This window comes from Hemitrygon akajei, chromosome 3 (genome assembly GCF_048418815.1).
Source record: "Hemitrygon akajei chromosome 3, sHemAka1.3, whole genome shotgun sequence".
Lineage (NCBI taxonomy): Eukaryota > Metazoa > Chordata > Chondrichthyes > Myliobatiformes > Dasyatidae > Hemitrygon > Hemitrygon akajei.
Window position 1 is genome coordinate 43,379,566 of NC_133126.1, and position 15,860 is coordinate 43,395,425.

The 15,860-nt window shown below is 40.1% G+C and overlaps 1 protein-coding gene across 3 annotated transcripts in view; it reads left to right on the forward strand.

The window, feature by feature from the left end:
• tecpr2 (tectonin beta-propeller repeat containing 2) overlaps nt 1-15,860 on the forward strand; it is a 114,645-nt gene that overhangs the window by 93,310 nt on the left and 5,475 nt on the right. For all 3 annotated transcript variants that reach the window (XM_073039707.1, XM_073039708.1, XM_073039709.1), the window contains 2 exons: nt 4,921-5,062; nt 12,049-12,198. In XM_073039707.1, coding sequence (XP_072895808.1) covers nt 4,921-5,062; nt 12,049-12,198 — 292 coding nt within the window. The remainder of the gene's footprint in view (nt 1-4,920; nt 5,063-12,048; nt 12,199-15,860) is intronic.

Consider the following 15,860-nt stretch of genomic DNA (forward strand, 5'->3'; position numbering starts at 1 on the left):
GTCACTTCATTTGCAGGATATATTTTGTTTCACATTGAATCTGCTTTATCCGATTACATAACCATGAAGTCTCCTACTGCTGGTATCAATTATAAGAATACTATAGTAAGCATGTTGCATGGAGGTTTCCAAATAAATAGTGAATTCAATTTTTCTAGTAACATTTTTCTCAACTGAAATTTTTCCACATTATTATGCAGGTGATTTCACAGCCCTTACAATTCATTTCTTTAGGACAGAGAAATTTTAGATGATAAGCTTTTTGCTGTTTATAATATTGTATCATTAGCACCAACTTGGGAGCAAATAAATTAGAATGAAATTTACAGTATAGAGTCAACTTCCTCTTGATTGCAAAAGCCTTGATCAGCACTCATTCAGCTGAAGCCCAGCAATACCAGTACTTTTCATTTACCTCCTGTTTTACATTCATATCCTTACCCTTGTAGCTGTGGTAACTTGTTTGTTATTGAAGGCATCAACAGCTTCATTGGGGAACTGGCTTTGATCCTGGTTTAAATTTCAAGTCTTTTCTAAACAATTGTTGATGCAGCAAATAAATTGCGTACTGAGAAAGCAGAGCCTGGCTACCTCAGATAGCCACTATCCTCACTATCAACCTTTTGTATTTGTTCTAATCCTACTATTTTCATTTGTCTGTAGCAATGCCTAAGATAAAGCCTGTGAACTTTGCTCTAACATGTACATTATATTGCAAAATTGTAGTAATTAATAATTGTAAATGTGCAGTTCTGGTCATAAACCTTTGCTTGCTCATAGGCTTGTCATTCAAGTGTAAACTTCAGCATTGAGTGTTGGTTAATTCTCCAGTAATGCAAGCTACAGTGATGCTGTTGCATTTACCATCGGGAGAAAGAACCTGAAAGTATTTGAGAATTTGTCTATGTTCCTTTCTTACCATCATTTGTAACATGAAGAGACTGAGTCCAGTTGTCCAAATATCCTTCTCACAGCATGCCTTTCCAATTGCTATCTGTAAACATGGATACCTATTTCTTCAGATCCTTATTGTAGATTCAGCAAAGCCCTTAACACTCCACTTTTCAACCATTTGGAAAATCCAGCAGTTGATCATCTGACCCGTCATGCTCTGGGTTCCATGCTGTCCTTCAATTTGCTAGTGCCCTGGATCCCAAGCATCCTTGCCTGATCTCCCATTCTTCTGTTCCCTTTCATCTCACCAGCTTCAATGGAAAATTTCCCATTCTGATATGTAACTACTTTTCTAAAAAGTGAACTAAGTGTGTTTGAGTATTAAAAGAATGATGTCAGATAGTCTGGAAAATTAACTTGTCTGGCACCACTATATTCTAGAGCATACCTCATTAATGAAGTTTCCCTTTAATAAATCATTGAGGATCAAGGGCTGATCATTGGGGTGTACATCATTAGTTGCATCTTTCCTGTCTGAAAAAGACCTGCTCATTCAACTCTCTGACTTTGATGTGATCCCACTCCTCAGTCCAGATTGGCACACTTGGCAATACCCTGTGTTCTTATGCATAAGCCTTCTATGTGGCATCAAGTGCCTTCAGGAAATCCAAATGCATTAAATCAACAGGTACCCCTCTTTCAACTCTACGTGTTATATCCTTGAACTCTTTAAAAAATTGTTAAACATAATTTTTTATAAAGCATTGGTGACTTGATACAGTTAAGCTTCTCTAAATGATTAGTTATTTCTTCCTTGATTATAGACTCCAATGTCATGCCAACAAATTATATTAAACAAACCAGCCTATAATTTCCTGCACTTGCTCCTCTTTCCGCCCCTCCCCCACCTGAATAAGCTCCCATATTCGTGGTTTTCCAATCCATTGGTGCCTTCCTGGAAATTAGAGGAGCTATAAACCATGTACCGTACCCCCTCTGTGATCTCAGCTGCCCTCCGACTCTTCCACCACATGCTTACCCAAACCCACTATTACAGCCACGTATCCTGTATCTCTTTCACCAATCAACTTCCCAGCTCTTTACCTCATCCTTCCCCCTCCCAGTTTCACCTATCACCTTGTGTTTCTCTCCCCCTCGCCCCAGCTTTTAAATCTACTCCTCATCCTTTTTTCTCCAGTCCTGCCAGAGGGTTTCAGCCCGTAACGTCAATGTCAACTGCCTGACCTGCTGAGTTTCTCCAGCATTTTGTGTGTGTTACTTGGATTTTTAGCATCTACAGTTTTTTGCTTTAAACCTCTTGGGTGCAGAACATTGGACACTGGTGATTATTTTGTCTTTAGTTCCATCATGTTTTTTTCTAATAACTTGTTCTTTTTTGATTGAGAACGTTATAATTTCTTCCTTTTTGCTTAAAACTAACCTGTCTGTTATGTGGAGGATGTTTGCAGTGTCTCTCAGTGAGAAGACTTACTAACTATTGATTACCATTATCTGCCCTTTCCTCATTTCACGCTATTAGTTCCACAGACTTACTTTCCTAGAGATCCATACTTATGACACCGTGTTCCTTTTCAAAAAATATATCCACTGATGTTTTTTGCAAGTTTACTTGCATTAGCAATTTTCTCCCTTGTGAGATTTATGGTCTTATGCTACTGGTTCCTGAAAAACTAATCTCTAATGCTTTGGAATCATCTGGATATTTCTGTTGTATTTCTCTGGAATCCTTTTTATTCAGTATTTTCCTTGACCCCTTTCATTAACCATGGACCATTCACCTCTGTCTCAAAGTCCCTCTTTCTGCTGACGACAGATGATATAAAATATCTGCCACTGGCTTTTTTTTACCCTATTTTCAAAATCCACTCTGGACAGCTGTTCCGTCAAACCTTGGTTATTGCTCTTTTTAAAGGTGAGGGCACGGAAACCTAAAGGACAATTGTTTCAAAAATGTGAAATCGGGCACAGCAGCTGTTTCAGCTTTTGGCAAGCAATTAATCACACCAAATTTCACTGGATTTTAAATGCTGATAAGGATTCAATGAAAAGAATGCTTGAAAAGCATTGTAAATGTTGTATGGAAAAGAAAGCTCCCTTGTAATTCCACTCGTGATTGTTGCAACATTCATGAGGCTACCTGCATTCATTAACAGAAAAAATGATTTTCCACCACGTGAGGATATATTTACAATGCAGTTTCATGTTTCAGCTGGAGTTCTTTTTACACACAATTCCTGCCTGCTTTTGTAATACAGCACAACAGTAAAGCTCCCATAATCTGCCATGCTCAAAATTTTGACAGTACTGGATGAGCAGGTTTTCTAGACTATTGGATGTTAATCTGCTCAATACACTTTTAATTCTTTGCAGTGGTTCAGTGGTTCAATTTAATATCAGAGAATGTATACAGTATACAATCTGAAATCCTTACTCTTCGCAGACGTCAACAAAACATAGAGAAAAACCCCAAAGAAAGAATGACAGGAAAACATTTGAACCCGCTCCCTGTTTACTCCAGCAAAAGCATCAGCCCCCATCCCTACCATGCAATAGCAAGCCCCTGGAGATCATGATCTAGAGTTTATCAAAAACTGCTGTTCAAACCAACATCTCAAAAGGCTATCTCACGAGAGAGAGAGAGAGAGAGAGAGAGAGAGAGAGAGAGAGAGAGAGAGAGAGAGGAGAGAGAGAGAGAGAGAGAGAGAGAGAGAGAGAGAGAGAGAGAGAGAGAGAGAGAGAGAGAGAGAGAGAGAGAGAGAGAGAGAGGAGAGAGAGAGAGAGAGAGAGAGAGAGAGAGAGAGAGAGAGAGAGAGAGAGGAGAGAGAGAGAGGAGAGATCCTCTCTTCTGCCACAGCGAGAGGGAAGACAAAAAAAACCTCACTGTTTCAATGTTACTATCTGTAGTGTCACTTATTCGAGTTCCCCAACTCGAGAATCAGTAAACTCTCTCTCACCAGTGAGAGAGAGAGAGAGATCATTTGAGTGCAGAGGCCTCCAATAGCCGCGCCCACAGAAGTTGACCTGGGACAGGTTAGCTGGCGTTTACAGGATTTCCTTTTTTGTGGAACAGCACATATTGGCAGATGGGACGCACGGTGGAAACACACATCAAGGAGCACAGGAGGGGTATCCGTTTCGGTTGCCTAGAGAAATTGGTGGTAGCAGAACACTGTATTCGCAATAGCCATAGGATTAACTGCGATGGCACAAAACTACCGTGCTGCACCAGTGGCTTTTGAGGCTGCCTGGTAAAGGAAGCCATTGAAATAAAACTGGAGAAAAAGAATTAGAATTATAACAAAGATAAAGATCTCACTCTAAGTAAGAACTGGAATTCAATTGTAAACAAGGTGAGTGAACGGAAACCTGATTGGCTGAGGACTAACCAATCAGGAGGGATGGACTATGGGGATGTAAATACTACTGACTAGGTATGCCCATGCATCATCCCTGAAGAAGATGGCAGAGTTTGTCATTGAAACATCGGTTGTAATCGATACCTGTACCTGGCTGGAATCCTGAGAAGAGCTTATTTGTCATGTATGCTAGGAAAGCATTAGATCTTTTCCCATGAGAAAGAAAAGTTTCTGAAGTGGATTTGTATTTTCTTTACAACCATTGTAGCCAGTGTCACTGATAGTTTAAAACTTGGTGACATTCTGTAACCTCCAAATTTCTAAGTAGCATGAGTTTGAGATTTTTCATTTAACCCATCATTTAATAAATACTAGCATTTAGATTATATATCTTAATGTGCCTCAGTTTTAGTATAATATTTCCCTAAAACAAGCATCAACATGCTAATTTGCAAAGTTTGTTTAATTGTTTTTACAGAGAGAGGGCAAACTGAGGCAGGCATTTGTAGGTAAAATAGCAAACTGAGTCAACTAATCTGGTACTTGCCTAATTACATGTAAACTCAATTAAAATGGTTAAGGAGTACTGTTATTCATTTATGTGTATATTTTTGATATTAAAATAATTTTATTAAATTTTTATTTAAAGCCATTAGGAACACAACTGATCAACGTTTATTGTAGCCCCAATGACCAGATGCTTTGGGCCACTGACAATCGTGGAAATGTGCATGTTCGAATTGGAATAACAGAAGCCATGCCTGTAGGAACTAATTGGGAGCATGTGCCAGGTAGAAGTAGAAATCATTTATCCCATAATGTTCTTGGCTACTTCATCTGTTGTCTATATCAGATCTATTAATGCTGTGCCGCAGTAATTTTTGAAGAACATGTTTGGCGATCTCTGGCACAATTTTCCTCTCGTAGAATTTGTCAGATTATTATTCAGACCACTTCAGTTTGTCTCCCTAATTTCTTTAGGGTATTTGATTCTAAACTTCCAGATGATCTATATGCCTTACTTTTATGTGATCTTTAATGCCATTCCCACTAGTTTTCTCTGGTTCTATAATCCATTACCAACCACAGGGGCTTGCTAAGTTACAAATGACTTGACTTGAATAAATCTGACGTTACACATATTCTCCCAAAAGTATTTCTTAATTTAGTAATAATGAAATGTTTCATGGTGTTTATCAATAAATGGATGTAGTGTATGTTCCATTAGTTTAACTATTGGTAGTGTCAATGAACTGCAATAATTATAGCAAGTATACCTAGAAGGATAGAGTATGCATTACAAAAGAAAACGGCATTTCTGAATTATGGAGAAATCTTGTGTAACCCAGGGACTGCCTGTACTATGAGGCATGATACCGATGGTGAAAACCCAGTAAGTCAGGCACATTTATGGAAGAAGAAACAGAATTAATGTTTTGAGTACAAAACACTCTGGCCAGTTTTGATAAAGTGTGAGACATGAAACAGTAAATTTCCCTTTTCATAGACCAGCTGAGTATTTCCACCATTTTTTCTATTTCATTTCAAATTTCAAGCATTTTTAATTTAATTTTAATGATATTTTTAACAGTTTTACCATTATCTTGCCCTCCACTGTAATATCTCCAGCATTATCTTGCAAGAGATACATCTTTACTATAACATTGTGCTATATTGTATTTTCAGGCAACTAATTTTTTTATTTATCGTTCTTCTTGGCCTTTAGATTCCATTTCCACATATTTATTCTGAATTGTTATTATCTACCATGTAAATGCTATCTCTTTTAATGTTCTTTATCCAGAACTTCTGTATTTTGTTTCCTTTATTGAACTGTTTATGAACTTTATTACTTCTAATATCTGTTTGAATATTTCCTCATAGTGCTCTAATTGTGTTGTTTTTAATTTCATTCTGGACAAGGTTCCTTTCTGGGTTTTTTTTCTCTTCTTGTGCACTCCCTGATTTTGATAAAAACTCTTGTTTCCCAGATATCTCACGATTATTACATTGCCAACTTCCCCTGCTTTCTTAAACAAAAGCAAGTTAAATTGTGTTTCCTCCTCCACTGAAATGTAGCTGAAGGTTGATCTATACTGATAGATCATGTTTTTAAGGAATGATTTAAATAATTGGGTCAGCAGGAGGAATTATCTGCTCCTTGGTAAATTTGTTTTGGTTTCAATCTTTCTTCCACAAATCCTGCAATATTTAGAAAGGCTCTAAACATAAACCAGGAAATTATAGGCCAGTGAGACTGACATCAGTAGTAGGAAAGTTATTGAAAGATATTCTAAGAGTCCAGATATATAAATGCTTGGATAGACTTGGACTGATTAGGTATAGTCATTTTTTTTTTTTGTCCGTTGTAGGTCATGGCTAACAAATCTTATAGTTTTTTGAGGAAGTTACCGGGAAAGTGGATGAAGAGAAAGCAGTGGATGTTGTCGACATGGACTTTAGCAAGGCATTTGACAAGGTCTCACATGGGAGGCTGGTCAAGAAGGTTCAGTCACTGAGCATTCAAGATAAGGTAGTCATTTGGATTAGACATAGGTTTAGTGGGAGAAGTCAGTGAGTGGTGGTAGATGGGTGCCTCTCTGACTGGAGGCATGTGACCAGTGGAGTGCCGCAGAGATCGATGCACGGTCCGTTGTTGTTTGTCATCTATATCAATGATCTGGATGACAATGTGGTCAACTAGATCAGCAAATTTGCAGATGACTCCAAGATTACGAGTGTAGTGGACTGTGAAAAAAGCTATCATGGCTTGCAGATGGATCTGGACCAGCTGGAAAAATAGGCTGAAAAATGGCAGATGGAATTTAATGCAGAGTGTTGCACTTTGGTAGGACCGACCAGGTTAGATCTTACACAGTGAACAGTAGGACACTGAGGAGTGTGGTAGAAGACAGTGATCGGGGCATGCAGGTTCATAATTCATTGAAGGTGATGTCACGGGTAGATACGGTCGTAAAGAAGGCTTTTGGCACTTTGGCCTTTATAAATCAAAGTACTGAGTACAGAAAATGGAATGTTATGTTGAAGTTGTATAAGACATTGGTGAGGCCTAATTTGGAGTACTGTGTGCAGTTTTAGTCACCTAGCTACAGAAAAGATGTAAACAAGGTTGAAAGAGTACAGAGAAAATTTACAAGAATGTTGCCAGGTTTGGAGGACCTGAGTTAAAAGGGAAGATTGAACAGGTTAGGGCTGCATTTGTTAGAATATAGAAGATTGAGAGGAAATTTGGTAGAAGTATACAAAATTATGACTGGTATAGATATGGTAAATGCAAGCAGGCTTTTTCTATTGATATTGATGTTGGGTGCAATGCCAACCAGAGGTCATGGGTTAAGGGGGAAAGGTGAAAAGTTTAAGGGGAAGATGAGGAGAAACTTCTGCACTCAGAGGGTCTTGAGAGAATGGAATGAGCTGCCAGCACAAGTGGTGCATACAAGCTTGATTTCAACACTTAAGCAAAGTGTGAATAGGTACGTGGATGGTATGGGCATGGAGGGTTATGGTCCCAGTGCATGTCATAGAAACATAGAAAACCTACAGCACAATACAAGCCCTTCAGCCCATGATGTGTGCCGAACATCGTACGTACTTTAGAAATTACCTAAGGTTACCCATAGCCCTCTATTTTTCTAAGCTCCATGTACCTATTCAAGAGTCTCTTAAAAGACCCTATTGTATCGGCCTCCACCACTGTTGCCAGCAGCCCATTCCACACACTCACTACTCTCTGCATTAAAAAAACTTACCCCTGACATCTCTTCTGAACCTACTTCCAAGCACCTTAAAACTGTACCCTCTCATGTTAGCCATTTCAGCCCTAGGATAAAGCCTCTGATTATTCACACAATCAATGCCTCTCATCATCTTGTACACCTTTATCAGGTCACCTCTCTTCCTCTGTCACTCCAAGGAGAAAAGGCCAAGTTCTCTCAACCTATTCTCATAAGGCACGCTCCCAATCCAGGCAACATCCTTGTAAATCTCCTCTGCACCCTTTCTATAGTTTCCAGGTCCTTCCTGTAGTGAGGTGACCAGAACTGAGGACAGTTCTCCAAGTGGGGTCTGACCAAGGCCCTATATAGCTGTAATATTACCTCTTGGCTCTTGAACTCAATCTCATGGTTGATAAAGGCCAATATGCCATATGCCTTCTTAACTACACAGTCAACCTGTACAGCATCTTTGACCGTCCTTTGGACTCAGACCCCAAGATCTCTCTGATCCTTCACACTGCGAAGAGTCTTACCATTAATATTATATTCTCCCATCATATTTGACCTACCAAAATGAACCATCTCACACTCATCTGGGCTGATCTCCATCTGCCATTTCTCAGTCCAGTTTTGCATCCTATCAATGTCCCGCTGTAACCTCTGACAGCCCTCCACACTATCCACAACACCTCCAACTTTTTTGTCATCAGCAAATTTACTAACCTATCCCTCCACTTCCTAATCCAGGTCATTTATAAAATTCATGAAGAGTAGGGGTCCCAGAACAGATCCCTGAGGCACCCCACTGATCACTGACCTCCATGCAGAATATGACCCATCTACAACCACTCTTAGTCTCTGTGGGCAAGCCAATCCTAGATCCACAAAGCAAGGTCCCCTTGGATCCCATGCCTCCTTTCTTTCTCAATAAGCCTTGCATGGGGTACCTCATCAGATGCCTTGCTGAAATCCATATACACTACATCTACTGCTCTACCTTCATCAATGTGTTTAGTCACATCCTCAAAAAATTCAATCAGGCTCGTACGGCACGACCCGCCTTTGACAAAGCCATGCTGACTTTATGTCTCTCCAAATGTTCATAAATCCTGCTTCTCAGGATCTTCTCCATCAACTTACCAACCACTGAAGTAAGACTCACTGGTCTATAATTTCCAGAGCTATTTCTACTCCCTTTCTTGAATAAGGGAACTACATCTGCAACCCCCCCCCCCCCCCCCCACCAAATCCACCAGAACCTCTCCTGTCCTCATTGAAGATGCAAAGATCATCGCCAGAGGCTCAGCAATCTCCTCCCTCGCCTCCCACAGTAGCCTGGGGTATATCTCGCCCGGTCCTGGTGACCTATTCAACTTGACGCTTTCCGAAAGCACTAGCACATCCTCTTTCTTAATGTGTATATGCTCAAGCTTTTCAATCCGCTGTAAGTCATCCCGACAGTCGCCAAGATCCTTTTCCGTAGTGAATACTGATGCAAATTATTCATTAAGTGTCACCATTACCTCCTCCAGTTCCATACACACTTTTCCACTGTCACACTTGATTTGGTCCTATTCTCTCACATCTTATCCTCTTGCTCTTCACGTACTTGTAGAATGCCTTGGGATTTCCTTAATCCTGCTCGCCAAGGCCTACTCATGGCTCCTTCTGGCTCTCATAATTTCATTTTTCATTTTCAATTTTCATTTTTCAGCTCCTTCCTGCTTGCCTTATAATTTTCTAGATCTCTATTATTACCTGATTTTTTTGAATCTTGAGTCTTCTTGACTAGATTGTCAACTGCCTTTGTATGCCACAATTCCTGCACCTAACCATCCTTTCCCTGTCTCATTGGAATGTACCTATGCAGAACACCATGCAAATATCCCCTGAACATTTGCCACATTTCTGCCGTACTTTTCCCTGAGAACATCTGCTCCCAATTTATGCTTCCAAGTTCGTGCCTGATAGCTTCATATTTCCCCTTACTCCAATTAAATGCTTTCCTAACATGTCTGTTCCTATCCCTCTCCAGTGCTATGGTAAAGGAAACAGAATTGTGATCACAATCGCCAAATGCTCTCCCACTAAGAGACCTGACACCTGACCAGGTTCATTTCTCAATACCAGATCAAGTACAGCCTCTCCTCTTGTAGGCTTATTTACAAACCCCTTTTCCAGAAAAGTTGGGATATTTTCCAAAATGCAAAAAAAACAAATATCTGTGATATGTTAATTCACGTGAAACTTTATTTAACTGACAAAAGTACAAAGAAAAAATTTTCAATAGTTTTACTGACCAACTTAATTGTATTTTGTAAATATACACAAATTTAGAATTTGATGGCTGCAACACACTCAACAAAAGTTGGGACAGAGGCATGTTTACCATTGTGTTACCTCACCTTTCCTTTTAATAACACTTTTTAATCGTTTTGGAACTGAGGATACTAATTGTAGTAGATTTGCAATTGGAAATTTTGTCCATTCTTGCTTGATATAAGACTTCAGCTGCTCAACAGTCCGTGGTCTCCGTTGTCTGATTCTCCTCTTCATGATGCGCCATACATTTTCAATGGGAGATAGATCTGGACTGGCAGCAGGCCAGTCAAGCACACGCACTCTGTGTCTACAAAGCCACACTGTTGTAGCCCGTGCAGAATGTGGTCTGGCATTGTCCTGCTGAAATAAGCATGGACGTCCCGGGAAGAGACGTCGCCTTGATGGCAACATATGTCTCTCTAAAATCCTAATATACGCCTCAGGGTCAATGGTACCTTCACATACATGCAACTCACCCGTGCCGTAGGCACGGATGCACCCCCATACCATCACAGATGCTGGCTTTTGCACCTTTCGCTGATAACAATCAGGATGATCATTTTCATCTTTGGCACGGAGAACTCGACGCCCGTTTTTTCCGAAAACTAGCTGAAATGTGGACTCATCTGACCACAGCACACGGTTCCACAGTCTTTCAGTCCATCTGAGATGCGCTCGGGCCCGAGAACTCGCTGGCGTTTCTGCATAGAGTTGATGTATGGCTTCCTCCTTGCGTAATACAGTTTCAAGTTGCACTTCTGGATGCAGCGACGGACTGTGTTAAGTGACAATGGTTTTCCGAAGTACTCCTGAGCCCAGGTGGCTATAATTGTCACAGTAGCATGACGGTTTCTTAGGCAATGCCGCCTGAGGGCTCGAAGATCACGCGCATTCAACAGTGGTTTCTGACCTTGCCCTTTACGTACTGAGATGTCTCTGAATTCTCTGAATCTTTTCACAATATTATGTACTGTAGATGTTGAAAGACCTAAATTCTCTGCAATCTTGCGTTGGGAAATGTTCCTTTTGAACAGACTAACAATTCTCTCACGAATTTTGGCATAGATGGGTGAGCCACGACCCATCCTTGCTTGCAAAGACTGAGCCTTTGATGGACGCTACTTTTATACCCAGTCATGATACCTCACCTGCTACCAATTAGCCTGCTTAATGTGGAGTCTTCCAAACCGGTGTTACTTGAATATTCTGTGCACGTTTCAATCTTATTTTAACTCTGTCCCAACTTTTGTTGAGTGTGTTGCAGCCATCAAATTCTAAATTTGTGTATATTTACAAAATACAATTAAGTTGGTCAGTAAAACTATTGAAAATCTTTGTACTTTTGTCAGTTAAATAAAGGTTCACGTGAATTAACATATCACAGATTTTTGGTTTTTATTGCATTTGGAAAATATCCCAACTTTTCTGGAAATGGGGTTTGTACATATTGTGTCAAGAAACCTTTCTGAACACACCCAACAAACTCAACCTCATCTAAACCCCTTGCTCTAGGGAGAGACCAATCAATATTTAGGAAGTTTAAACTCTCCCATCACGACAACCCTATTATTACTGCATATCAATGGGAGTAGGCAGTTTACATGGTTTTGGCATGGACTAGGTGGGGTGAAAGGTCTGTTTCTGGGCTGTACGTTTCTATGACTAATGAAAATCTGCTTTAATATTGCAAACAATATCTTGTCAAATTTTTTTTACAGGTTTGCAGGCAAGTCAATTAACTGTGAGCAACAGAACCGTTTGGGTCCGTTGTTCTAATGGGGATATAGCACGTCGTTATGGAATAACGAACAAAAATCCTCCAGGCGATTATTGGAAAAAAATTCCGGGCAATGTGGCTTGCATAACCGGTAAGCTGGTAGTAAATGTGGTCAAATACTAATTTTCCCAATAAATACTTGTATGATGAGAAAAGAGATGGTGGGTGCTGGAATCTGGCACAAATATTTTTGGTGTACACGTCAAGTTTTGTTTGGAGTGGCATCCCTGGTCAGTCCAGCAATTATTATCTGCCTCTAATTTGAGAAATTGCTATGAAATGGATTTCTTGAACATATGCAGTCCTTTTAGTGAAGATATGTCACAATGCTGTTAGACAAATAGATCCAGTGACTATGAAGGAAGTATATTTTAGTTCCATGTCTAAATTGTGTGTGACCTCTATGGGAGTCTGTGGGTAGTGGTGTTCCCATGTGCTGCTGCTGGGTTGAAGCAGCAGATTGGTGGGGTGGGGGGGGTGGGGGTTGGTGAGTGCTGTTTGAGTAGCCTAGGTTAGTAATTACATTTCATTTTATAGATGGTACAAAATGCAGTAACAGTTTATGTAAATGTTTATGGTGGTGGATTGTGTGTTGATCGACAGGCTGCTTTGTCATGGGTGGATCGAGGTTCCTGGGTGATTTGGAGTCTCTGACACTATGTGTGACACTACAGTACAGAAACAGACGCTTCGCCCATCTAGTCCATGCCAACCTTATCCGGCCTAGTCCCATTAACCACGCATGGACTGTAGCCTTTCATAACTCTCCCATCCATATGCATCCAAACTGCTCTTAAATGTTGCAGTTGTTCATGTTCAATCATACACAAATATAGACAGTCAAAACAGGTTTACTCCGGGGTGTTGAACCCACATCCACCACTTCTGCTGGTAGTTCATTCGACACTCACACCACCCTCTGAGTAAAGAAGTTTCCCCTCAGGTTCCCCTTAAATATTTTCCTTTCACTCTTAACCTATGAACTCTAGTTTTAGTCTCACCTAACCTTAGAGGAAAAAGCCTGCTTTCAGTTACCCTATCTATACTCATAATTTTGTATACTGTTTCTCTGTCAAATATCCACTCATTTTCCTGTGCTCCAGGAAAACTATCCTAACCTATTCAACCTTCCCTCAGGTCCTCAAGTCCAGTCAACATCCTTGTAAATTTTTTCCATACTCTCTTTCAATCTTATTTATAGTTTTCCTATAGGGAGGTGACCAGAGCTGCACATAATACACCAACAATAAAACTTATGTAACTTCAACATTATATCCCAATTGCTGTACTCAGCACTCTGATTTATGGAGGCCAATGTGCAATGAGTCAATGATCTTCTAATTAGAGATCTTGTTGGAAAGAGTGATCACGCTATGATTGAATTTCCCATACAAATGGAGGGTGCCACAGTTTGATCTAATATAGTGTACTGTATAAAACCTTTTACTATCTTCTGTGTTGCTTCTTGAAGTTTCTTCAATCTTCCAGTTTCCTTCTACTCCTGGTGACTTCGTATGCATGAGCTTTTAGTTTGATGCTTTCTTTTATTTCCTTAGTTCTCCAAGACTGGCTCTGTCTAAACTTACTTGCCTGACTTTTAATTGCAATGTATTTCTGTTGCATACTGTGAAAAATCACTCTGAAGCTCTTCCTCTTCTTCATCCACTCCACCATATAGCCCGTGTTTCCAGTCTACACCAGTTAGCTCCTCCCTTATCCCTTGCAGTCTCCCTCAATCAGGAAATTCTGATGACATTTTGAAATGTGACACATACAGCGCCTTTAAAAAGTAGTCACCCTTCTTGAAGGTTTTATGTTTTATTGTTTTACAACATTGAATCACAGTGGATTTAATTTGGCTTTTTTGACACTGATCAACAGAAAAAGATTCTTGGGTGTCAAAATAAAAACAGATCTCTACAAAGTGATCTGAATTAATTAAAATATAAAATACTAAATAATTGGCATAAGTATTCACCACCCTTTAATATGACACACCAAGTTATCACTGGTGCAGCCAATTGGTTTTAAAAGTCACATAATTAGTTAAATGGAGATCTGTTTTTGGAGATCTGTGTGCAGTCAAGGTGTTTCAATTGACTGTAGTAGAGATACACCTGTATTTGGAAGGTCAAATTGGATGAGTCAGCATCCTGGCAAACTGCACCGTGAAGACAAAAGAACACTCCAAGCAACTCCACGAAAAGGTTATTGAAAAGAACAAGTCAGGAGGTGAATACAAGAAAATTTCTAAGTCACTGAATATCCCTTAGAATACAGTTAAGTCAATCATCAAGAAATGGAAAGAATACGGCACAGCTGTAAATTTTCCTAGAGCAGTCCATCCTCAAAAACTGAGTGACCATGCAAGATGGGGACTAGTAAGAGAGGCCACCAAGAGTCCTAAGACAACTCCAGAGGAGTTACAGGTGTCAGTGGCTGAGATGGGAAAGACAAAATGTTGCCCAAGTGCTTCACCAGTTGCAGCTTTATGGGATAATGGCACGAAATATCGGCTAGAGTTTGCCAGAAGGCATGGTGGAGACTCTGAAATCAGCTGGGAGAAGCTTCCATGGTCTGATGAAACCGAAACTGAGCTTTTTAGCCATGAGACTAAATGCTATGTTTGGCATAAGCCAAACATTGCACATCATCAAAAACACACCATCCCTACCGTGAAGCATAGTGGTTGCTGCATCATGCTGTGGGGATGCTTCATTGCAGCAGGTCCTGGAAGGCTTGTGAAAGTAGAGGGTAAAATTAACGCAGCAAAATACGGGGGAATCCTGGTGAAAAACTTGATGCAGTCTGCAAGAGAACTGCAACTTAGGAGAAGATTTCTTTTCCAGCAAGACAATGACCCCAAGCATAAAACCAATGCTTCATTGATTGCTTAAAAACAACAAAGTTATTGTCCTGGAGTGACTAAAACAGAGTCCAGACCTCAATCCAATTGAGAATTTGTGGCTGGACTTGAAAAGGGCTGTTCACTCATGATCCCCATGCAGTTAGAAAGAGCTTGAGCAGTTTTGTAAAGAAAAATGGGGGAAATTGCAGTGTCCAGATGTGCAAAGCTGATACAGACCTATTCACACAGATTCAATGCTCTAATTGCTGCCAAAGGTGCATCTACAAAATACTGATTTGAAGAGGGTGATTATTTATGCACTCAATTATTATGTGTTTTATATTTGTCATTAATTTAGATCACTGTAGAGATCTGTAACAAGAGAAAATCTGCAGTCACTGGCAATCCAAGCAATGTTGGAGGAACTCAGCAGGCCAGGCAGCATCTATGGAAGAGAGTACAGTTGATATATGTAGTTCTGGTATCCTTGCTTGAGGGAAGATATACAGGCTTTGGAGGCAGTGTTGTGGAGGTTCACCAGATTGATTCTGGAGATGGGGGAATTAGCCTGTAAGGAGAGATTGAGTTGCCTGGGACTTTACTTACTGGAATACAGAAGAATGAGAAAGGGTCTTATAGAAACATATTAAATTATGAAAAAGATAGATAAGGTAAAGTTAGGAAAGTTGTTTCCATTGGTACATGAGATTAGAACTAGGGGACATAGCCTCAGGATTTGGGGAAATGGATTTAGAATGGAGATGAGGAGAAACTGCTTTCTCAGAGAGTAGTGAATCTGTGGGATTCTCTTCCCAAGTGACATAGCAGCTACCTCATTAAATATACTGCATATAAGACACAGTGCCATATAAGAAGGTGGTTGGGAAACAGAAGTAAGAGTATTA